A 24,876-nucleotide genomic window follows, 5' to 3' on the forward strand; every position below is an offset into this window, starting at 1 on the left:
AACGAATAAAATTAACACGAACATACCAATGATATGTTCGTGACTATTCATTTAATTTTTAACTAACACGAACACTTAATTGAACAGATATTTGTGTTCATGTTTGTTTGTGTTAATAAATGAACATATTCTTGTTCGTTTATGTTTGTCTGTTTACAATCCAAGTAAATTGTTCACGAACATAAATGAACTAAACAAAGATAAATGAACACAAATAAACATAAACGATCATAAATGAATACACTTAAATGAACACAAACGAAAAAAATACAAAACCATTAAGTAGATGACTCTCAAATAATATTTAATCGTTTTTATTAATATGTAAACGAAAATAAATAAACGACATAAATGAACGAACGAAACATGTGTTCATGTTCATTTAATTAAAGGAACAAAAACTTTTTGTTCATGTTTTTTCGTTTATTAAATAAACGAACATAAACGAATTTCTCACTGAACGGTTCACTGAACGTTCGGTTGGTTTACATGCATATACATATCATATCATACCGTTCATAAACCATCAATTTAAAACAATCTCTACTTTTGTTTCATCTTGTTTTTGTGGGTATTTTTCAGAATCTTGATTCAGTATTGGCGGATCTTCAAACTAAGGTTGAAGTTATTACAATAATGTTTGATTTAGAAAAAAAAAAGACACTTTGGTTTTCAATATTCATTAGGTAATTAGGGCTATTTTTAAATGGTTTTAGACCTTTATTTACGGAACATGTTAGTCAACTCAAAACATGGTTTTTTTTCTCATGACAGGTATATATCATGTCAACAATTGTCGTCTCTAATTATGACTAACTTAAAAGTTCACTCTTTCATTCAGTAAGAGCAATAATTACAAATGCCTACCACCAAGAAAGGCATGTTGACCACTCATCAAACATTGTAAACCTAAAACTCTACGAACACCATTTCTACATCCAAACTACAAACATTACGTGAATGGCATATACATTACGTGAATATGCATAGCAAGATATCAGATTTGGGCCTGCAGTGTGGGCCGGTGTAACATTTTGATTATGGGCCTGTAACTCTCAACCTCTGATTGATTCTGGGCCGATTTAGCAAATTAGGTTCATTCATAACAAAAAAAAACCTCCTTGTTAAATGTTAATCAACATTGAACATAACATAAAAGTTATAACAAAAATATATTGGAAACATTTAGCAAACATAACCTAAAATAACAATGACCGTCGACGACAATATCATACTTAGTTATGACGGGGACGTGGCAGACGAGGCCAAAAATAGAATAGAATTGATCCGCCATGAACTGACTGTATGCCCTGGACGGTTATGTGGACACCACCATTTTGGTTGATTCTATGAAGATGTTTTATGAGCAGGTTGCGGATCATACTCTTCAACCCTAAAATTTTGGTTTTATTAAAAAAAAAAAACTATAAAAGCATTAAATAAAAACTTTAAATACTACTAAATGCACCATTACTAATTTAAATCCATACACAAACAACAAATAATCATTTGTCTATTTTTGTCTGGTGGATCTCCTCGCTAGTTTTGTTTTCATACAATATCTTTGCGAAGTCCCAACGAAACTCCATTGCAACAGATGTTGTCTGTTTATCGTCAACATATATGTCTTGTCCCTTAGTCAAACGGTCGAGAAAAATGCATGTCCAAACCCCACAGTCACCAAGATCACCAGATTGAACAGGAACATTTTCCGGATATATTCTATTGAATGGTGGTTCCCTAAACTTTGGGCCCATGTCATACTTAGCAGCAGCAACCCAAATCGGGAAATTTGTATCGAGAAAAGCCAAAAGTTCTTGCGTTTCAAGTTCACAGAACGATGGTAAGCTGTTTTAATTTAACACACAAACATTTACAAACACTGATAGCACAGCATTTTTATAGACTCAATGAAAACAATTATATATATACCTGTTGTATACCGTCATAGTCCAACTACTCATATCAACACATGCAACGAGCCAATGTTGATACGGGATATTAACGGGAATATAAAACTACCAAAAAATAACAAAGACGGTTATGATATATAAATCTCCCTATTGGAAAAAGCCTAAAACGATAACGGTTATAATTATATATATACTTCCATATCTTTACCTTTTGAATGCCATGAAGTGATGGATAGGGGTGCGTCGAACCATCAACAAATTCGAATTGCCAACTACCGTGATTTTTGATGGATGACAGCCACTCTGCTGGCAAGATTGTCCAATTCGCATCTGATGGTCGACCAAGTAACATTATGGTGATCCACAACTGAATATGCTGTCCGAAATTTAACAAAATAATATAAATATAATCGGTATTTTGTCATTATAAACAATTTTTAATCAAATTAAAACACTTACCTGAGTCTCTAACCAACCGTTTTTGGCGTCACCAACTAGTACCTCCCAAAAATGACTGTCCAGGCCTAAACAGGACTGAATAGAAGTGTAAACAAATAAATGCTCTTTTTTAATCCAACCGCGAATAACGTCTTTTGAGAACCCCTTTTCATCATCTTTACAACCTTTTATTTTCTTGGCCAGAGCTTCGTACTGGCCAACTAACAACTTTGACGGCTTTCGGACTCTCTTCCCACGTTTACTTTTAGGGGTCGCCTATTAATATTTTAATCAGTTTTTAGTGATATGGTAAGCAAACCGTAGAAAAAAATAATTCTACATCGGAATATGCTTACATTTGGTGCTACTTCAATCACCGAACCCACAAGAGGAGAACATAAAGCCAGATCATCCATACTCATATCACCCTATGAAAATACAAATCATTATCTTTATATATTAAAGTATTAAACCAAATTAAGTTAAAGATACGAATGACGAAAACGCTTAACATGTTACCTCAACATTCTCCCTACTTTCAATTTTCTTTTCCCGAACACAACTTTTATCGTCGGCTGAATTCGAGCTTAATTTCTGTGTTAATTTAAAACAAATAAATGAAGTTCATCAATTAAACAAACTAATTAATCTAAAAGCTTACCATTAATGACGTGATCATGTCAACCTGATGCTTCTGACTGGTCTTAAAAAATGTCTGGATTAATTTAATATCAACATATAAAACTTATTAACCTATAATAAGCCTATATACATAAAAACGAGGTCAAAATATCTGAAGTTTTACCGCATACTCTTTGTGATACTGTTCAGTTTGTCTCTTGTGATCTTCCTGATTTTTAATGATTTTAGCAAGTTGCTCAGAAACATCCTTCAGTGTAGGATTCTGAAGCAAGCTGTTCACAGAGTCCTGCTTTCTCTGGCTGGTGTCGAGCTGGTTTCCTTGAAAAGCGGGGTTATTAAGTTCATATCCACCTTCAAAACAGGTCTGGTTAACTAGGTTCGATGGAAGGACGAAAGGGTTTACTTGAAACACAGATTGGTTGATTTGGTTAGATGCAACATTTGTAACAAAGTTGGGTTGAATACCAGTTTGGATATGTTCATGAGTGCTTTGAGTATTGGGTACGGTTAATGTTTGTTCTTGTTTCATCTTTAACAACAGGAATTTTCTCTCTGACCATTTTTCATCTAAATACTTTAACGTGTCTCGAAACCATGGAGTATTTTTCTCCTCTTCCGTAAACAACATCACTTTTGGCACAAATGGAGGCTGTGATGTAAGTAAAATAGGAAAGAATAAAATGTTTCTTGGATTTCATAAAGAATAATAGATGACCTTAATTAAAAAGAGTTATATTATATACCTGCAAAGACTCTTCCAAAACAGCTGCAACCGTTCCCCATTGTAACCCACTTGTTTGTGTCCACCCAAAACATCGTGGAATAGTTTTGGAATACTGGCAATGCCGCCTTGATAACAAGTACGGTAAAGACTCAAAAATCCATATCTATAATTATAAACAATAACTTTATAATTATTTTATAAATGTGTTTACAGAATATGATAATGATTGAGGTATAACGAACAATAACACATTAAATAACATTAACACTTAAGTTTAATGAACGATAAAAAACTAACCTTAAAAGCCCAAACAAAGCCGGTTGTGGAATATGAAGTAGATCGCTTTTTTAACTTGTCTTTGTCTCTTCTAAAATAGCACATGTGTATACTCTTCGATAGTCTGTCCCATATCGGCACACCCCAATGATACGCGTTCCACATTTCTAAATTCTCTACTAAATTGAGATGTACAGGCTCAACGACTTTAGTCGGTTCACAGCCCAAAAATACCGAATACAGGATTAATAAATTACATATCCGCACAACGTCTTCCTTCTTTAACTTATGGTAATTTACGTCCAAAAACCGCTTCAACTTTTCTCTCGTCATTGTACCTTTAAACTTGATTCTTTTCAAAAACCGGTCACCAGCACCATTGTCGGTAACATCACGATTGTCACCAAAGGTTAAACCTGTGATGCATGAGAATTCTCTAGGACCGAAACGAAGTGGACAAGGTCCACCAACGTCGTAGTATAAACCGTCGAATTCTATATCGTAACTCATACGTGATTCCCGTTTAAAAACTGCGTGCATCAACGGTGTATCGGTTTTCGTGGTTTGAACATCAATCCACTTGCTAAAAGATTGTAAGCTCCAAAGGTCGATCAAATCTTGATCACTATGAAGTATTGCAATCATGTTTTCCAAGTTATTCCAGCCAACCCTTGTATGAAGCGTTAACTGCACCATCAAAGAGTATATACATTACATTACTAGACTCCCTTATTTTGTTATAAGTTATTCATCATAAAAATAAGGAGTGTCGCTACCGGTACCGGCTGGCAGTTCGTGTCTTAACGTGTTTAAAAGGTTAGAAACGACGCGGTAAGTTTTATGTACCAAGTAACTTTAATAACACTTAAAAAAATGTATAAAATGCTAGACAGGTCTTATTGTGTATAAACAGGGTACCGAATCTTCCCAAATTCACCGGTACCGAAATATTCGGGTAAGGTACAGGTACCGAAAACTTAAAACTTGGTAGGGTACCGGTACCCGTTTGCTCATCCCTAGTGTAAGACAATAACTGAAGGTACCTCTTTAACTGGCTTCCCCTTCTTATCCACCTTCAAATCCGGATGATTTGTATCAGGATCCGTACCCGAATTCGAAACCTGTTTCGAATCCATATCCATTGTCGTTTGAAAATGAAATTGCAGTTTTCCCTAATCCTTTCCCCAAAATTATTACCGGAAAGAAAGTATGCGTGGCGACGCGTTAATTGTCAAAATAAGCGGTGGCGAGGGTTTGGGGGATTGATTATTTGGGCGTTCACGGGGTGTTATGTTGGACGATTTGGCATTTTGGCATATTAATTTTAGTACTCTGGCTACAGCAATTTTTTAACTTGGAGAACTCATTTCTTATTCTGCTCACACTATATGTTGTTTTGGATGTTCTTTCGAGAAATCATACCATCGGCTACCCCTTAACCAGATCCGGCTATGAGGGGAGGCAGGGTAGTCGACGGCCATAGGCCCGACACCCCACTAGGCCCGGAAATTTTTTTTTAAATATATATTTTTATGAAAAAAAATATGTATAATCAAAGTTTCAACACAACTACATGACCACTAGCTTGGTCTAATAGTAAAGAGGTATGACATCTAACCAAGAGGTTGTGAGTTCTGGTCTTATTTGAGACATTTTTAAGTTTATTTTTAAACAAAAGTTTTTTAAACAACTCAAATCATAATCAAGTAAGCCCATTTAAAATTAAATTGTTTAAACGCAATAAAATGTTCCTTTCACTTAAGGCCCAAAAAAAATTTTGCCTTTGGCCCAAAAAAATTTCCGCCTTTTCGGAGCCGGCCCTGCCCTTAACAATCATTGTACCATCACAAGAGTAGATTTTTCTGACGTAACACACGGTGGGACGAAAACCGAGATAAACTTGGAATCCGAACTGACAAGATTGTACAAGACCTAGCTCAAATTTTATTATTAATATCCACATAAATTTACACAAGTAAAGATCAAACATCGATCTCAATTAAAGAACTCATGTATTTCTAAGCCCCAGATGTGGATTTTTATTCATTTTTATATTTCCTTTTCTTTTATGCTATTTCCCTTTTTTTTTCATGTGATTTGGTATAAATTTAATTTTATATGTGATTTGGCATTAATCTTTTTTAAATGTTTAATTCACGCCGCCCTAAAGGAGAGAATTAAAATTGTTTAATTCATAAGGTAGAAAATTACACATTTGAAACAAAGAAATTGTTTGCTTATTAATCTTCTCACACTACACACTGCAATATTGCATCATACCATATCATGTATGACCAAATTTAAGTTGCCTCTTCGGACAACCTCATGCCTATTTTTTAAGTCAAACCATTTACCCATTAGTTGACCCGAGTCTGGTTCGTTTTTTTAAACAGGCCATGTTAGTCAACCCAAAACCTAGTTAGTTTTTTTTTTTTCGTGTCGGGTATGGTTTGTGTCGACAATTGTTGTCCCTAATTATGACTAATTTATAAGTTCACGCATTCATTCAACAGAGAAATAATTACAAATTCACCACCAAGAAAGGCATATTGGCCATTCATCAAACATTATAAACCTGAAACTACAAACACCATTTCTACATCCAAACTATATATTATTATGTTCAAATTTCCAAGTCTATCTTACAACCCGTAAATCGGGTTTACAATGTTGTTTATTGTAATCACGTGTTCCCGGTACTGCGCCCGTGCACTGCCTCAAAAACTCATTGCCCGTCAAACAATAATGTGCAAACGCTAATCCTCCATCGACCACTGAGGTCAAATTTGGGACTGACTTTGACGTTCTCACAATCCCGTTGACTTTATCTGATTCTAAACTCAAAGTGTTGTTTAGTATCTTGTCAAGTTCTGAATACTGCATGAACCGTTGGGTAGCTGCTTCCCATGAGAGATTATATCTTTCTTCAGGTGTGAGAGGTTGAGGGTCACGTGACATTGCTTCATTTATTTTATTTACAAATTCTTCGGGTGTCTTGTAAGTCAAGCAATTGGGAAATGATCTAAGGAAGTCGTTTGACGGGTGGTCTGCACACACTACAAATTTCCCCATCGCTAAGGCTTCATCTGTGGCTGTGCACAGCACATCACTCACGCTCGGGTTTACAAACACTTTGTAACTGCAAGCAATTAACTGTTTAGCAAATGTCTTATAATAATGTATGAATGAATCAGAATGAATAAATTGTGATTTTGACCTTTTTACTTATAAATGGCCAAGTTAAGTTTAATATGTAACAGGTAAACTTCAACGATTTAGTTTACACTGAAACGAGTTAACGGGTCTCTAATTATATTTGAACGCATACTTGCATCTTGTCACTAAAGAAAATTATATTAATATCTAGATAATAAACTTTTTTTAATTATATCAAATATATTTACCATCAATAATTCGTTTAATTTTTAACCAAAACGCACTTTGACCCGTTACCCAACCCATGGTGCAGTCAGGCAGTCAGCACCAACAGTAGATGATAGATAAAGTGCAGAAATCTTACCCGTGAAGTGAATCATCAGCATGGTCTCTGCCCTTCATAAAATTAACATTCAAGTCCAAACTCTTTGCTGCCCTTTGTACTTCATGAGCATCTTCTCCATTGCCATAAACATCAAGTTTAAATCCATTAAGATCCTGCTTTTGTTTGGCCAACAAATCTATTAGCTCCCTGTACCCTTTGGCCCAAACCATTTTACCCAAGAAATATGCCCCTTTTGAAAACTTTTGTTCCTCCTTATCTGTAGCCATTCTTTCCCCAATTTCCAAAAACTTAGGGTTCACACCATGAACATTGCATATCACGGATTTGGGTAAATCTTGTGTTGCAGCAGAAAGACGAAGAACCTGAAATGAAAACATTAAAAAAAACTAGGTAAATTACAGATATAATTTCAAGAACAGCAAAACTAATTTCTAGAATTATATGCACGTGTAAAGTAAAGGTGGCAATTTTGACAAATTCACCAACAAATGGGTTGATGTGGGACAAGGTTTTACTTATCTCTAGCGGGTCAAACGACTCAAACTGATATAATGAAAAGGTTAGATAAAAAATACTTTAAAATAGTTTGGATTAGACTAGCGGGTAGATAGTCATACAAAATGTAGTGTTAATGCATAAAACCTCCTAAATCATTTTATTCAACGTCCAGTTTACAATAGAAATTATATCTTTTATAATCTTTTGAGAGACTACAGAGTACAGACTTACATAAGTAAATAGTAAGACCAAACGCGAGCCTGTAGGCGAACCGAACGTTCAATGAATTGTTCGCTGATGTTCGTTTATTTAATAAACGGACAAACATGAACCAAACTTTTTTGTTTATTTAGTTGAAAAGTAGAACAAACACACGAGTCGTTCATTCATTAATTTATGTTCGTTTGTTTAAGTTTGTTAATATAATCATTAAATTTGTTAGGCTCATTACATTTCAGTCTAGTACTCTAGTTTCAGTAAGTTTTAAGGCGCAACAAATTGTTCTTCACATTTACTTGTAATTGGTTTTAGCTCAGTTATGTCCTTTCATCTATTTTCACTACCATTCATTCGTTTATGTTCATGAACCGTTCGTTTATACTGTTAACAAACGAACATAAACGAAGACAAACATGTTCATTTTCTTAACGAAAGACCACTGTTAGAAACCGGGAATTTAAATTACTGAAATTATAATGATTAGCCACATTCGAGATAGGCTTGATCTCCAAACAAAGGTAACACACCCTAATTTTGTCAAATAAACATTCGACAATGGTAATAATTGCAGAACATGTTATAAATACTAATCCTAATAACAGTTATTAAACTGCTCCACTACTCAATCCTTGCACTTCCAAACCCAACCGTCAATTCCCATCTCCACAATTAATATCTGAAACACAATGACACCTCAAACACGAAATAATTTAGAACCGATCCCTGACCCTGTGGCTGTCCAATTGGCATCCATTGCAGCCTCCATGGAATCCCTGCAAACTGAAGTTGCTGCTCTTAAAGCACGTGACAAGAAGGGGAAATCCGGCGAGGGACCTAGCAGATTTGATGATGAAGATTCGTCGGGACGCAGTCATCGTCATTACCGTCCCTATAACAAGATCGATTTTCCTTCCTTCAGCGATGGGGACCCGAGAGGGTGGATTTTAAAAGCCGAGAAGTACTTTCGGTACTACAATATTCCCGAAGATAAAAAAGTAGATGTTGCAGCTATGCATTTGGAGGGTGATGCTCTAGATTTCTACTCCTGGCTTGCCGCTGATCAAGAAATCGACCTATTGGATGAACTGGTTCGAGCCCTTCAAAAGAACTTTGGGCCTGCGGAGTTCCAAAACCCGGACGAGCATTTATGTAGCATCAAACAAACTGGAACTGTGCGGGAATACCGACAGGAATTTGCCAAACGTTCATCGCGCGTGAGTAACTGGCCTGAACATTGCCTCTTAGCGGTGTGCCTGAACGGCCTCAAGGAAGATCTCAAAACTGATGTTCGAATTCATAAACCAAGAACTGTTTACAAAGCTATGAGTCTAGCTCTTGAGTTTGAATCTAAGGTTAATCATACTAAATCTGGGAAAGTTCCAAATTCTTCTTCTACGGTCAAGACAGAACCGACCACAGCGGCCTCTAGCTCTATAACCCCCGCGGCTGCAACCAGCAGAAGTTCGTTTCGCCGATCCGGAAAAACAGGGTTGGTATGTTCGGGGAATGCTATCCGTGTGGGGATAAATATAGTGCCGGACACCGTTGTAAAACAGGGACCTTTAAACTCCTGGAGATAACTGATGCAGGAGAAGAGCCAGAAGCCAACGAGCAGAATTCTAATGATGAAATGGCTAAAATCAGCCTTCACGCGTTATTTGGTCAATCGTCTCTATCACCACCATGAAACTTCCGGGTATTTTAGGCACTACTGAAGTAATGATTCTGATTGATAGTGGTCCACACACAACTTTATCTCAGATAAATTGGTTAGTGATCTGAAACTCGTCACCCAATTTATTCCTCCTTTCGGGGATGGTGATATTCTCCGATGCAATCATATTTGTAAGAACGTCTCGCTGCAAATTTCGGACCTAAAGATATCCCAAGATTTCTATCAGTTTGCCTTAGGGGTGCTGATGTGGTACTAGGTGTTCAATGGTTAGTAATGCTTAACACAGTTCAAGCAAATTGGAACGAGATGTTTTTGAAGTTCACCATCAACGGAAAGGAATACAAGCTACAAGGACTACTGTCGGATCTTCAACAACGAGCTACGTTTAGTCACCTCACTAGTGAACCTTCTGAGATGCACACCACTGGACCAGAAGCTCCGTTTTATGTCACTCGACATGAGGGCAAGTCGATTCTTCGGGCAGGTTGCATTGATACGAGCCCAGTATTCATACTGTATTCATACTGAAATTAAAATGGATAGTGCCCGATTCGAGATGGGTGATCTCCAGTTTACAAGGTTAACAAACCCTAATTTTAATTAACATAAACATCGACATCCCAAAATAAATGCAGAACATGAATACTGAAATTAAAATGGATAGTGCCCGATTCGAGATGGGTGATCTCCAGTTTACAAGGTTAACAAACCCTAATTTTAATTAACATAAACATCGACATCCCAAAATAAATGCAGAACATGTTATAAATATTAATCCTAACAAACAGTTATTAAACTGCTCCACTACTCCTATTTTTGCTGAATAACCGGTTTCAGCAAAAATCTAAATTACTGAAATTATAATGATTAGCCACATTCGAGATAGGCTTGATCTCCAAACAAAGGTAACACACCCTAATTTTGATAAATAAACATTCGACAATGGAAATAAATGCAGAACATGTTATAAATACTAATCCTAATAACAGTTATTAAACTGCTCCACTACTCCTATTTTTGCTGAATAACCGGTTTCCTATCAACCACAAACAAGAAAACCTCGGTCATTTAATTATTTGTGTTCAGTCATTTGTTCGGTTAAAGTTAAACGAACAAACACAAACAAGCTTTGTTCGTGTTCATTCGATTTGTTAACAAGCGTAACTAAAAAGTGCTTTGGGTCAACCCAGCACGCCCCACTTGGGCTTGTACAGAAAATTTACCTGTTTCGACCCATTACACAACATGCGAGACCCAACCAATTTGTATTTGATGCCTTGCTTAGTTATTTTAAAAAAAAATACGTTTTTGAACAGGGTTTTTGTTCCATGGTCAACTCAAGGCCCATTTTGACTTGTATAAACAAAATTAACATTGCCAAACAAGCTCTTGTTGCACGTTAAAACTTAAAACAGATCATGACCAAAAAATGAAATGTAAGAGTGTACCTTATCACAATAGGCTCGTGTGACCCAATTGTTGATGTGTTTAACAAAGAAAGCTTGCAGAGCTCCATTTTTCTCCCTTTTAATATACTCCAAATAATTTGTGTGAACAACACCAACAACATGATTAAATTTATCAGTCCACCTTTTACCATGATGGTACCAGTTTAAATGTTCTGGTTCTTCAAGAATTGCAATATCTGCATCCTTTGATGAAATAAACTGAGACGTATCTCCAGCAGGTATTATACTGCGTCTCTCTTTTTGAAACTGCATATTTTGACCCATTAAAGATAAACTCAAACCCATTTAAATAATTACCAAAAAAAATAAACAAAGTGGTACCTTTCCAGGGTAAAATGATATTTTAAAATCAGCATTGAAACCAACTCTTTCTTTAAGCCAATCACGTATATAAACTTCTTGTTCTTCTGGTGAGCTGAAAGTAATATTATTTGGATAAACTAATTCTTGATCGGTTCTAGTAAGCCAAGGAACCAACAGTGTGACACTCTGTTTTTGAGATTTTGCCAGATAAGCGGCTCGAAACAATGGATTGACAGCTGTCCCTGTCATCCAAGGAAGACTGGCGGTTGTAACAATGGCTACATGTCTTCTTTCATCAGAGTCTCGTTTAGTGAGATCGTCCCATAATCCACCCTCATAATGATGACCTGTACTTTGAAGCACACTCGCTATTCGTATATCTAGCTCATCAGTTATGTTTTCACCTTCAATAATAGATGATTCTCCAGAAGGAAAGGACCTTAATAAAAGTTGGTTTTTCTTTTTGCTGCATAAGCTTTCGACTATCTTGTCAGATATATCTGTCACGTATGTATTTAACACAATACATAGTATCATATAATTTTGGACTAAGAAAGAATATGAAGATTTCTGTTACCTTTCTTAACACCAATATGGTCTAAAAATGGGCCAGATTGCCTAACCAGACACGCCAAAAGCTCTTGAAAATCTAAAGGTGGAACTTCCTGTAATATTGACGCACAACTAAAAATATTTAGCATAAAAAACTTCTGTTCTAATACAACTTTAACCCATTTCTACGCAAAAGGTAGATTCAGATTGTATTTCATTTATTAAGAATCACACAAAAAAATTGAAATTTGCATAAAGTGTTTCAAAAAGCATACAACCTCAAACATCTTGCTAAAAAGAATCAGTCAATTCTGTTATAATATAGTAGTTCTTTAATATCAAGTCAACCCAACCAATTTTGTGATATTGTCTCACTTCTAATATCAACATTAGAAATGTTATTCAACAGAAAACCAAGTGAACAGATAATCGACTGCTAGATCTAGATATTTACCTTTGAGTACTCTGGTTCCTTACAAATTGCTTTCTGCAAGATAAACAAAAATAATATATTATAAGTATACGAAAATATAGTTTACCATTGCCAATAAACTATGCATATGTTCCAAAAACGTGTTGTTCTGGACACGCAAACCGTATATGTGCCAATAAATTATATATATAACTAATAGCATCACTAATCACTAAACTAGTAAATATCATTCACTATAACACTTACCAGACTGGATTTAACTTTCTCCACTAATTCACTATTCTTCAACCCCTCAATAATCTCCGAAGACGAACTCTTCTGCTCGAGCTCCCTCAACCGCGTCTTCAACGCCCTAATCGGCTCCCAATTCCTCACAACCTGTCCCTCATCATCACCATCACCAACACCACTAAAATCCCTAACCCTAGTCCTCCTATACCTATCTCTCCCATCAACCTCCTCCACCTCCGAAACAATCGCATTCCGAATCGCAGACAAATCAATCCTAATTTTAGCCCTAGGGCTCCACTTCTCCAATACTCGCTTACTAAAATCCGGTGAGGAATAAGCTCGCCGGAACTCGGTTAACTTCGGCTGCAGCTTCTTCTTCACGAAATCAATCTCGGCTGGAGTCAGTGACGATGAGTTTGAGATGGCGGGAACGGGGAACGTGGATCTGGAAGCTGACGTCAGGAAGTTTTCGAACTCACGGTCGAATGATGACGCTAGGTTTTTGAATGATTTCGCTCGGTCTTTCATCAATTGAAGATCTGCTTCCGTTGAGTCCTTCACTTCTCTCCATCCTTTCGATATAAACGAGAACGCCTTCTCAGCCGTCACGGCGGACGTATCTGACGGCCGGAAATTAATCATATTATTATTATTAATTAATTAATAATAATAATGACTCTGTGTGTGTGTGTGTGTGTTTTTAGGTGTGAAAACGTGTGGGTGAGAAATTACCGGTAGACGATGGTGGTGATGAATTGAATGATGATTTGTTGCGTTTTGGTATCTTATTGTTTAGTTGTCACTTGGGTGGGCCCAGATGGCAGCCCATGTGGAAATTGGATTTTCTGAATGACGTGGCGGGTTTGTATAGGTGGTAGTGGGGCCAAGTGGATGAAGGAAATGGTGACGTGGAAATGATGGTGGGTGGTTCTTGATCTGCCGGAAGATTCGTGGGCATATCCGGATTCTCTAGGTGGTCCTGGGAAATAATATGGTATGGGAATTGATGACCTTTGGCTTCAAGTGGGTTGGGGTTTGAGTTTAGGGTCGGGCTCATTCGTTAGTAACGGATGGAAGCGTCTTTAACTATTATTGACGTTATTTTAACCGTTAAATATGAACGGGATAATGTATAAATGATGTGCATGTATTTCTTAAAACTTTGAATTGTTATAAAGTTGTCTGATTTTTTAGTCCAATCCAGCTGATTCGATAAGTTAGTCGGTAGGTTAAGACCGGTTCAATGACCATTTCAATGTTTTTAAATATGGCCTATAAGGTCATGCGTAAAGGGGCAGCAAAAAGGCGACAAAGGGCTACAAAATCATGGAACAGGAACACCGCCCCGCTGGACGATAAGTTGGGGGGGGGGGGGGCAACAACAACACCATTACACCCTTAACACAAAAACTCATCATTTAATATCGGTTGTCATATAATGCAAGTAGCCTTATTTTGTAGCTCTTTCACTACACTTGGCCTAATAATAATATATATCACATGTGTAGTATTCTAATTGAGTTAGAATGGCCACACAATGTTGACCGTGTAGAAACCACACAATTTGTCTCTCACCCCACAGTTCATATCACATTTTATAGGTGTTGTCACTTTCTACTTGTAGAGTTGTGATTACCTCACTCACACATTTTAGAAGTGCTGTCACTTTCTCCTTGTGGGTGTTCTTTAATTCTCATAGTGTGTACTAAATTTCATTAGATGGTAATTTTGGACTCTCTTTTTTAATGTTATTAACATTTGTCAAAGATTAATAAGAGACTAAGAGATGCAATGTCTAATTTAAGGGAACTGGTTTTAATTGGGATGAGATTATTCAATAAAAACTATGATCAACTGAGAGAGCTTAGCACAACAAACATTAGTTTATCTTCCCCTTTAATCTACTCGATTACAAAATGTTTTTTGCAGTGTTAAAATCTTCAAGACTAAAAACGTTAAACTAGTTTTGAACTTGCTACAACTTGGAACTCATTTTGATATGTTTCACATTTCAACCCGAATCTATGTTATTTTATCTTACTGCTACTAACTTGTCAACACCCTTGTAGGAATAACTATTTCCTTACCTCCAACAAAAAATCAATTTGCTTAACACTTTCCATCTCCACCCTCGTAGGAATAACTATTTCCTTACCTCCAGCAAAATCAAATTCCAATAGCATCCGACAAGAGTATTGGCATTAACTTGAGCGAGTTGACAATGGAGGCCTTGAAATTCTTGCCAGAGGGACCGTGAAGTGTAGTCATATGTCAACATCCATGATTTTGGTTTTTGAAGGCTAAATGATGTTTAAATTGTTAACTTAAAGAGCGTTTCAGGCATTGCAAATGAGTGTTTGATGATGTATATATTGGTTCAAACTTAGAGCAATTGTTTGGTTTGGATGTGTTCACGGTTTGGTTTGAAACCGTGAAACCGCCCAAACCGGTTATTGGTTTGGTCTCACGATTGGTTTTCTTTCTTAACTTTCAGTCAGTTTGAAAATTTTCAAACTGTAGCGAACGGTTTGGTTTATGGTTTGTGTTGGTACAAAGCGTTTAAACCGGACTGGACCGTATGATTTATATATTTGTAATATTTATAAATGTGTAATATAATTCTATATGTGTATACAACTATATTAATAGACATAATTAAATAAAAATTATTAATGCATATAGTATACGTTACTACATATAAATACTGACATAATGCACAATATATAAGACAAAGTGGGTTAAGCCCAAATTCAAAACTCAAAAAACCTCAAGTGGCCTTTCGATATTTCGAAAGAGAACCCAAGAATCAGTTGGGTTGTGTAGTATTTAGTAAATTATCGGGAGCTCTATAATTAAATATCATAAAATTATTTTGAACATTTTTGTATAAAACCCATATAAGCCCAAACTGTGAAATTAAACCGTTACTAAAAGTTCGGTTTGGTTCGGTTTAAGAGTCAACGGATTGGTTTTGGTTTACGAAAATAAAAAACCGTTACTAACGGTTTAATTTACAGTTTGACATAAAAACCGCGAAAACCAGACTGTAAGCACCCCTAGTTTAGTTGAATGTTGAATGGGTAAAGCTGGGGCAATAGTGAATCAGTGATTGTACGTTGCATTGGGCTATTGGCCAAAGCTCATGTTGGGCCGAGGTTGTTATGCGTATTGTATTTTTTGTCCAGTTTGAAATGGGCTTAGGTACCAAACTACCAATACACAAATACAATGAACCATTTACATCAAACAAAATTAAGAATAAGGCTCGTGGACTGTGGCTCACCAGTTTTGGACTTTTGGTTATAGTTGTAAATGTTTATTGTCAATCATCTATTTTATTGGCTTTTACTTCATCTGTTCTTATGCGCTATTTTTAGAAAGATAAGTTATTCATATTTATAGAAGAGTTCTATAATGCAGAATACTGCTTATCTATTCTATTATTCTAAAAAGGCATAAACCAAAATTAATTTATTTATAAAACCAATACATATACAAAATCAAGTGTAGGTTATCTTTCCTACACATGTATAGGTAAACAGTAAAAAAATCATGAACAATTTAGTTTAATGTTTTTTATATACATAAAACATACATTTGTATTTAAAAAGTATATGTTTTAAGGAGAAAGTGAATACGGTGTTGTCACGCGTTTAAGCTTATACGGAAATCCTATCAAAACTACGTAGTTTTGATTAAAAACAATCCAAAATTAACTCATTCCCAAACACATACCATCTATCATGCTAGGTCTCCACTCCCAGTCTCCCAAGGCATCGATTTACAGCAATAATCGATTCAAATCTTAATCCAATCTATCACAAGGTTTGTAAGAGATGTACTATTCTTCTTAAACAAAAGATACGTTTTTTGAATTTTATTTTCACACAGTGTTTCAATGGTATAAGATTGGTATTTCTTTCTCAAACCCTAAGTCGCTTCTATTATATTCTCTGTCTTTTGTTTTTTTCACTTCAACATCGAACTGCTATTTTTTCTCTAATTCAACATCTGAACCATGTTAATTGGATTTGTTTCAAAACTTCCTTCTCTGATTGGACTCCTACATAGGTTATATTGTGTATGTCATGTATGAACAAAAGCTAAAATAATATTCAATTTATGTACAATTCTTTATTATTAATATGAATAAAACAGAAAGAAAATATTGGAATAAGGGAATTCATATACTAATTGGATGTGAGAATAAAAATCGTTAAAAAAACTCTATGAAGATGGACACCTTGGGGACGTAGGTGATGGTATGCACTTGGGAATGAATTAATTTTGGATTGTTTTTAATCAAAACTACGTAGTTTTGATATGTTTTCTAGCGTAAGCTTAGACGCGTGACATCACCGTATTCACTTTCCCCATGTTTTAAAATATGAACCATTGTTGGAAAAATTTAACGGTGTAATGAACTCCCTGCTAATTTGATATTTATGTGATTTAACAAAAGAAAATATTACGGGTATATTCAAATGTAACATCCTGACTACTCACGACTCAAACTGCAGTTTAGAGAGAGAGAGCTCGAAACGAGCCAAGCTCGTGCTCTCGTAAGTTGAACTAGCTGAGCTCGGCTAAGCTTGAACTTTACTCGGCTCGTTTACACCCGTGAATAAGAGGCCTAGTCCTCTAAGTGTCGTAAAACAGTAGTAGTTGATGATGTTGGTGGCTATATGTATATAAAATATATATTTTTTGTGAATAACGGCGATTATGTATTAACTCATGCTTGATTCACGAGTGTAGCCTTTATATTACTTTGTTTTCATTTGCAATGGACCATGGCCTAATGTTATGCCTAAAATGTGCGTATTGTTCTTTTTAATATTGTGCCTTTAACATGTTTATTGATGTGCATCAGACCTTCATGTTTAATTCGGTTACATCAAACTTTGTTATTGATTTCATTGTATCAGATAATTTAGCCTTTTGATTTGTGCACATCTAATTCTATGTGGTACATTTAGCATGTATATTGATTTGTATCAAACGTGTGTATTGTCTACATCAAACCTACGTTGATATTTCAACTGATGTGCATCAAAATAAAGGCTACTTCGTATCATAGTACAACCCCGTTAAAGTCTAAAAAATAGTTTTTTTAATGAATAGTAAGTAAGACCGATTTTTTTAGTTTACGATAATAATTCTAACTTTATATAATCTATTTAACACGAAAGAGTTAGTGTGTGAACCAAATTTGAGATTATTGTGTGTTTAAAAAAAATCGAAAAAGCTAAAATTAATCAAAACACTGACAAGTGGCCATCATTAAACCAAATTTCTGTTTTCCGTTATGATTAAAAAGCTATCATTCTAAGAAAAATGGTCATGATTTTGGTTAAGTAACATAACTTAGTTTAACTTTACTTGCCATGTGTTTAGTACCTAATTAGTTTAGACTTTAGACTTTAGAGTTAAAGAATTACGAGTAACGTATTATTAACACATATATAGTTATATGTGATGAAAGATAGAAAGAAAGGTGGTCATATAAATTTACAAGCATTTATATGGTTTTATATGTCTAATGTACCATACCTAAAACACTATTTATAGATGCTTATGCTTATGTGATCTTTATAGTGCTCAACATAAAATTTGATTATGTATTTGAACCTCCTCCTATTTTTGATTGCGTCAAATAAATAAAAAATCATGATTACGTCAAATAATTATAATTTTTTAATGTGAGATGACTACGAATCATGATTTTTGAATTTGTACAAACTTCTTTTAAAACTCGTCAATTTGTGTAGTCATATGTTAGTTAAAAAATAAGAAAAAATAATATTTCTTATTTGATATGGTTGGATTTATTGTTCATATCGTTTTCTAGTTTAAAAAGGTAAATAAAATATGTTAAATGATAATTAAAAAAATATAAAAGACTGTTGATTTAAAAAAAAATCTATGTTTTAGTTCTTAACCAGTGGAATTCGAACGCATGACGTGGTAGGAAGGACCAAATGTTGCAGCGGGAAAGGCACAAACAAACAAAGGCACATAGTATAGCAGAAGTTAATTGGTTGGGTATGAGGAATGCGCAATGTAGAGAGACTGCTTTTAGAAAGACTCTCCATCAAAAGCAATCAATATACATGCACAAATAACAAAATAACTGGTGAACAAGTAGCATAGTAGCCACTTAGGCTTTGGCCTAGTGGTAGGAGGGATTCCCTTCTTTGATGGATGCCCAGGTCGAACCTGGGCTGTGATGGTGTTATGTATATATAGGTGTTTAGGAGTTTTAGAAATAGGCAATTTACCATTCAAAAAAAAACAAGTAGCATAGTAAAATAAAAGCACATTTAACATCATGGAACCCAAATACACATAAAAATATTGAACATAAAGAATCAAATGTAAAGTCCATCTAAATGAATTTAAAATTGTGCACACACAAAAATAAACGTTTTGGCTAAAAAAATAGGTTGTTGTACTTGTGACCAAATTGATTTTTTTTAAAGTAAACATCCATAATTTGTTTTTGAATAAAGCTTATATTAAGAATTAAAGAATAATTAAAAAAAAAGAAATATATTAACTATAAATTTTAAAATATGAAAACTAAGTATAAAACTATAAGTAAGAATATAATAAAATAAAGTAAAATAAAATCTCATAGTGGTACACTTGGCATGAGGTGAATTACTTCGAATTATTGTTGAGAAATAAACTTAAAAATAGCTGTGTTTTTAGAAATTTTACAAAAAATAATATTCTTACTTTCAACTTACTAGCAATTCCGGTCTATTGTTCGTCATCGTAGGTAATGCATCTTTTTCTCTATATGTTTCAAAGGGACGGGGGATTGGATGATGTGAGTGATTGAGTATTTGTGTAATTTATTAAGGTATAAATAATGATTTAATAGGTACTTAGATTAAAAGAATGGTTGATGTGCAAAGTTAAAGATGAATTTTATACCATTGTCTTAATTTAATAATCTTTTTACTTGACAACAATAAACTTTGATTAAGCAATAAACTTTAATGAGTTTCCTGAATTTTTGTGTTTTAATAATCTTATTTGATTGTGGAAGTTTTCATATCGAATGGAACTCGATAAAATAAATGAAGTAGTTACAAAACTTTATGTATGCTGTATTCATTCGTCGAATTTGATTTACCCCTAACAACATTTATTATTTAACATTTTTTGTTTTAAAATTTGACTAAGGCCTATAAAAACGTAACTAATTTTTGTCTTTTTAGAACTAAAGTTGTAACTAAATATCATTAACTATTTTATTATATTTAAATATCATAGCTATGAAATCTTTATATTGATTGAAACATTTATATTCTAAGCTTTTTTTAAAAGACATTAGCATTTATATTCTTAGTTACTAGGTAACAACATTTCTCAAAAATCAAACCAAAATAAATATACATATTACATAGTACATAGCTTTAATAAAAACAATAAATAGCAATTAAGTTTAATAGCTTTTCCATTAAGTTAAACTAATTCCAAAAATATTTCCCGTCCACAAAATAATATCAAAAACTTAATTAATCCGGTTTAACGAAACGCAAATGCCATTAACAATTAACAAAATAATAAAATTACCGAAAGGTAAATAAAAAGTGTAAAAAGGTAAAATGACATTTCAGGACGAAATTTCAGTGAAGTTTCTTGCACGGCACAAGGGTAACCTCGTCATTTCACTCCCAAGGTACACTTAAGCCCCAAGCAACTCTATTACGCAAAATGACATAAATACCCCCACGCCATTTTATAATTACACACTGAACCTTGAAACCCACCGATTATATAAATACAGAACTCTCTCATTCCCACGCGGTCTCTAGAACTTTTCCTCTCGAAAAAACTTGATCGGAAAAAATGGTGGAACCACCACCAGACGATGACGTGGCATCAGCAACAAAGGTGTTTCCGGTGGTTCTATACGACGGCGATCGTGAAGTGAACGTTGGCAACATTAGCATCCATCCAGATCTCGTGTACAAGGCGTTTCAGGTCAAGTTAAGCGAAATGACAGGCATATCGTACAATAACCTAACTACATACTTAATCGATAACAAGAAGTCAAAGTCATCACCTGACCGCCGGAAGATTCTCATCACCGGTAAGGTTAACTTCGCCGTTATCGTTAGAGAACGTAACTGTTACTTCTTCGTTGTGTTAAAACCTTCACGTAGAGAACGCCGTAGACGACCTACTAAACAAATCAATTATCATGATATTAATGATTATAATGATTATCATTATTATCATCACTACATGAATATGATATTAACCTCCGGTTACGAATTCGACTTGCCTAATTTTCCGAGAATTGAAGATGCGTACCCTAGGGTTTCGAGTAAGGTGAATCGGCCGTTGTGTGTGGATTGTACGGTGGCGTTGAAGCAGGGGAAGTCGCCGGAGTTTCATTGTTGTGTTTATGATGAGGTGGTTGTAGGGTGGTTCCGGTCGCCGGCGGGACCGATTTGCCGGCCGTGAACGACGGTTTTGAGTTCCGGCAGCCGCTACATTTTTGTGAATGTTTGTATAGAATTTGAGCAGGATGGGATTGCTCTGCTGTAGCGTGGTGCACGGTAAGGATAATAGATATGCGTTTTAATTGGTTAATTGTGGTGTGTTGATACAATTTGAGATACAATGAGTCAATGGTAATACCACATTGATACTTGATACATTGGTCAGTTGATTATGACGTGCTATGAGAATTACCATTTTACCCTGAATTAGTTACTGTTTTTTTTACTTTTTTATGAGTATAAAACAGTTTAACATATTGTCATATTCTAGTATGCGATACATTATATACAAATGTGATATGTGACACCAAACCTCTTGATAGAGGTGTGTGTAGTTAACGTGTGGATTTACCGGAGGTAGCATGTGATATGAAGATTCACACGTTATGCTATGTTATGATGATATGTTTCTCTCTTTTTGGTTACACCGAATGCACAAAGTATGGTGAATGGTCGGACGTTATGGGGCATGTTTCTTTTAGTTACAAACGGGAAATGTTAGCTTTTAATGTTGGCTTTTAGTGCTTACATCATATTGTTAGATGAATATTATATGCAATATTAATGCACCTAGTACTCAAATGTGAATTTTTAGGCTTTTAGTGGTCTCCTAACTATAACTATCATTATAAATGGAGATAATATAACCATTGACAATGACAACTGCATTTTTACCAATCGCGGCTAGATTCCCTTATGATTTGTAGATAATTTGGGACATGGTTATGGATTGAATGTAAGATTATGTGTTTTTAGCTTTTTTTATAATGAAGTTGTTTGGATTGAGGTAGTTGTAACACAGCATTAAGCAATATCTGCAATGTAATTAACCTACATTGAATGTAGCTTAGTGTAAAGGTAAGACATGTTATCTATAAAGCAATTTTAATGTGTTTTGTGACTTTTGGTACAAATGTTGCTTTTTGAGGTTCCAAACTTATATTCGACTGCTAAAGTGAACTAAAAACAGGAAAACTGAAACTACAACATTATATTTAAGCAGTTGTGTCAAAACTGAAAACAGGAACTGAAGCTACAATATTATGTTTCTAGAGGAATAATCATTATTCTTTAAGCAGTTGTGTCAAATATCCATCAACAAAACTATGGTTTGGGTTTGTGACAAATTGCTTATTGACGTATATAAGTTCATGTAATTAGAAATCATGTTGGATTATAAACTAAAGTTGTCAGATTCCAACATTGTGTATATACTTTCAAAATAGTGGTGATAAAAAATTGTAACATCCGATCTCTCATACTAATTTATACTTTATGTTTTCTTCATCAGAAGTTTACATGATTTTGTTTAAGAGAGTCCAGACTTTATAAAACTATAAAAGAACACAAATCCTAAAATCCCTCTCATGTATGCACAATTAACTACGTTTTCTTTTTCTTTTCCACAATTAGGCTCCTAAAATCCAAAATTGATATTTGAGGATGGATAGCATCAGGTTGTCTCTAGTAGAGACATCGGATTTCTTTTCTTTTCCACAATTAGGCTCCTAACATCCGAAAATGATATTTGAGGATGCATAACATCTTAGGTTGTCTACGAATTTTAGCAGAGACATCCTAAGGTTTGAGTGAAAATTCTCAGAAAGGGTAATAAACGCTCACAAATATGTCTTTAGTTACCAGAGTAGAGACATCTTAAGTTGTTACCCATGTGGAGACATTCTAAGTGGTTAGCCATCATGAAAATTTTAACTGATCAATCACATCACATGTGGAGAGTGGAGTTCTTTAATTCACAACTAAAGCACCCAACAAAACATTCTTTATAAGTTGTCACTAGCAGCATCAAAGATACATTGACCTAATTAGATTGTTAAGTGTAGCGCATAAGCTTCAGAAGATAAGTTTATGACGCGTAATTTGTATTCAACCTTAGGGAGGTGGTGGGTCTCGTGTCAATCCCAAACTTACAAAGGCGGTTTGTGCAATGGTGGTATTGATTTGGAAACGATATCCAATTCTGTTAGTCGCGCACTTGTTATGGGATTTGACATGATGCCCAATGGTGGTGAGAGTTCAACGTAGGAGATATAGTACATCTAATTCATACATAGAAGGCTAAATGAGTCTATGACACTATGCAAGATGATGATGTTAATGGACTATAGTCCCCGCCGTGTAGCTCAGTTGGTTAAGGGGGCATAAGACTTGGAACAATGTTAATGGACTATAGAGATGATTTGGAGCATATTTCCCAAGTCATGTGGTTAATTTGTCTCCCAATATCTTCCCTAGATACATTATGTGTGCGTAGACCGATAGTAACCTACCGACTGTTCACATCTTATATTAGCATTCGGTTATGACTGCTATTTTTCACGAGCATTTAAAGGACATTCGCATTCCATATTCTTCTTTGTGGATATGAATTTTTCATCTGATGGGTGTCTTCCTTTCCATAATTGGACACAGTAGGCTTTTAGTAGGCCAAGTGACATATCAGAAGTTTTATACATTGTATGTGGCATTATTTAGGCTTGGACCTTTACTATTATTTTGCTTCTAATAAAAATCACTAAATACTATTTTAAATATATATACTATTTATAGAAATATGCTATTGTCCTGAAATGAGAAGTTGTCTAGCATAAGTTTCATGATTTATCCAAAAAGTTTATTCTTCCGTGGTTTTTCAAAAAGATCGAAACGTACACAAAACAATAGGATTCGTTTATCAAAACAAAGTAGTTTTATAACTAATTAAATATACCATGCATTCATTCCCATCCCCTCTCTTCTCTCAACATTCTCGTTGTTGGTTTTAGGGAATCAAAGGGCAAGATAATTGAGTGTGTTATTTAGATCTTATAGGGTTGTGTAACTTGTCAACTTGAAAATAATTGACTTGTCACTATTGCAGGCACCCGATACAAAAACATAGTTCCGTGACATAAATAAATGTTCCTAAATGAATTAAATTTAACGAAATTGTATAACACATTTACTTCGTAATAAAAATAAAAGTACTCTTAAGAGTTCTAATTCCACTCTCTTCACTTGCCAGAAAAATCTCAAAGCCTATCGTGCGCCAAAATAGGAAAAAAAAATAGAACGAATAAACAAAAGACGATAAAGGGCAAGAGACAACATAGTCAATGAATGTGATGGCATTGTAGGATGCGTAAGAGTATTCCGAACCCATCTCTTAGATATTTATAAGAGTGGAGACTGCTATTGAAGGAATTAGTTTTGAGTGAAGGAGACAAAAATATTATTCATCACTGTATTCGGGAAGATATTGTATGGGTGGATCTACCTGTAGCCTCCGCTACCCCTCAACTTTTGGCCGTAATTGCAAATTTTATTTATTTTTGATGGTTTTTTGTATTTCGCTACCCTTGAAAAAAATAACGTTACCCCTCGTCAATAGCCAAACACCTTATACTCTCAAAGTTTAATTAAAAGCCCAATCAAATTAAAGCCTAAATTAATTAAAATCCCACACATACTCTAATTAA

General features: G+C 34.8%; 3 protein-coding genes across 4 annotated transcripts; all 3 read right to left on the reverse strand.

The window, feature by feature from the left end:
- Nucleotides 1–1,192: 1,192 nt before the first annotated feature.
- On the reverse strand, nt 1,193–3,093 carry LOC143541978 (uncharacterized). Its single transcript, XM_077034652.1, has 7 exons — nt 3,013–3,093; nt 2,871–2,945; nt 2,708–2,779; nt 2,373–2,627; nt 2,122–2,289; nt 1,933–2,018; nt 1,193–1,848 (listed from the first exon to the last, which is right to left on the reverse strand). Exons 1-7 carry the CDS (start codon nt 3,028–3,030, stop codon nt 1,506–1,508), a joined length of 1,017 nt encoding a protein of 338 aa, XP_076890767.1. The 5' UTR covers nt 3,031–3,093; the 3' UTR covers nt 1,193–1,505.
- Nucleotides 3,058–5,313, reverse strand: LOC143541977 (uncharacterized). Of its 2 annotated transcripts, XM_077034651.1 has the most exons (5): nt 5,037–5,313; nt 4,015–4,680; nt 3,737–3,880; nt 3,345–3,642; nt 3,058–3,311 (listed from the first exon to the last, which is right to left on the reverse strand). In XM_077034651.1, exons 1-5 carry the CDS (start codon nt 5,133–5,135, stop codon nt 3,136–3,138), a joined length of 1,383 nt encoding a protein of 460 aa, XP_076890766.1. In that variant the 5' UTR covers nt 5,136–5,313; the 3' UTR covers nt 3,058–3,135. The 2 variants fall into 2 exon arrangements, with proteins under 2 accessions (XP_076890766.1, XP_076890765.1); XM_077034650.1 differs by having other exon boundaries at nt 3,059–3,642.
- A 1,317-nt stretch (nt 5,314–6,630) lies between these two features.
- Nucleotides 6,631–13,540, reverse strand: LOC143541934 (digalactosyldiacylglycerol synthase 1, chloroplastic-like). The gene is made up of 7 exons (XM_077034620.1): nt 12,891–13,540; nt 12,666–12,698; nt 12,237–12,324; nt 11,678–12,159; nt 11,336–11,602; nt 7,514–7,857; nt 6,631–7,132 (listed from the first exon to the last, which is right to left on the reverse strand). The coding sequence occupies exons 1-7, from the start codon at nt 13,515–13,517 to the stop codon at nt 6,631–6,633; spliced, it is 2,343 nt and encodes a 780-aa protein (XP_076890735.1). The 5' UTR covers nt 13,518–13,540.
- Between the last annotated feature and the right edge of the window lie 11,336 nt (nt 13,541–24,876).

The sequence above is a fragment of the Bidens hawaiensis genome, unplaced genomic scaffold (assembly GCF_021521415.1).
Source record: "Bidens hawaiensis isolate Kalapana, Puna unplaced genomic scaffold, B.hawaiensis_p1.1 tig00012728_1, whole genome shotgun sequence".
Taxonomy (NCBI): Eukaryota; Viridiplantae; Streptophyta; class Magnoliopsida; order Asterales; family Asteraceae; genus Bidens; species Bidens hawaiensis.

What these genes read in the sequence shown, in the direction of transcription:
- LOC143541977 (XM_077034650.1), bottom strand. Translation starts at nt 5,135, where the DNA reads ATGGATATGGATTCGAAACAGGTTTCGAATTCGGGTACGGATCCTGAT. An exon ending in AGGGGAAGCCAGTTAAAGAG is followed by an intron (nt 4,681 to 5,036) that starts GTACCTTCAGTT and finishes TTGATGGTGCAG; the next exon opens with TTAACGCTTCATACAAGGGT. An exon ending in GCTTTGTTTGGGCTTTTAAG is followed by an intron (nt 3,881 to 4,014) that starts GTTAGTTTTTTA and finishes TTATAATTATAG; the next exon opens with ATATGGATTTTTGAGTCTTT.
- LOC143541934 (XM_077034620.1), bottom strand. Translation starts at nt 13,517, where the DNA reads ATGATTAATTTCCGGCCGTCAGATACGTCCGCCGTGACGGCTGAGAAG. An exon ending in AGGAACCAGAGTACTCAAAG is followed by an intron (nt 12,325 to 12,665) that starts GTAAATATCTAG and finishes TCAATATTACAG; the next exon opens with GAAGTTCCACCTTTAGATTT. An exon ending in GCTGATGATTCACTTCACGG is followed by an intron (nt 7,133 to 7,513) that starts GTAAGATTTCTG and finishes AATTGCTTGCAG; the next exon opens with TTACAAAGTGTTTGTAAACC.
- LOC143541978 (XM_077034652.1), bottom strand. An exon ending in CACTTCATGGCATTCAAAAG is followed by an intron (nt 2,019 to 2,121) that starts GTAAAGATATGG and finishes ATTTTTTGGTAG; the next exon opens with TTTTATATTCCCGTTAATAT. An exon ending in ACTATGACGGTATACAACAG is followed by an intron (nt 1,849 to 1,932) that starts GTATATATATAA and finishes AAATTAAAACAG; the next exon opens with CTTACCATCGTTCTGTGAAC.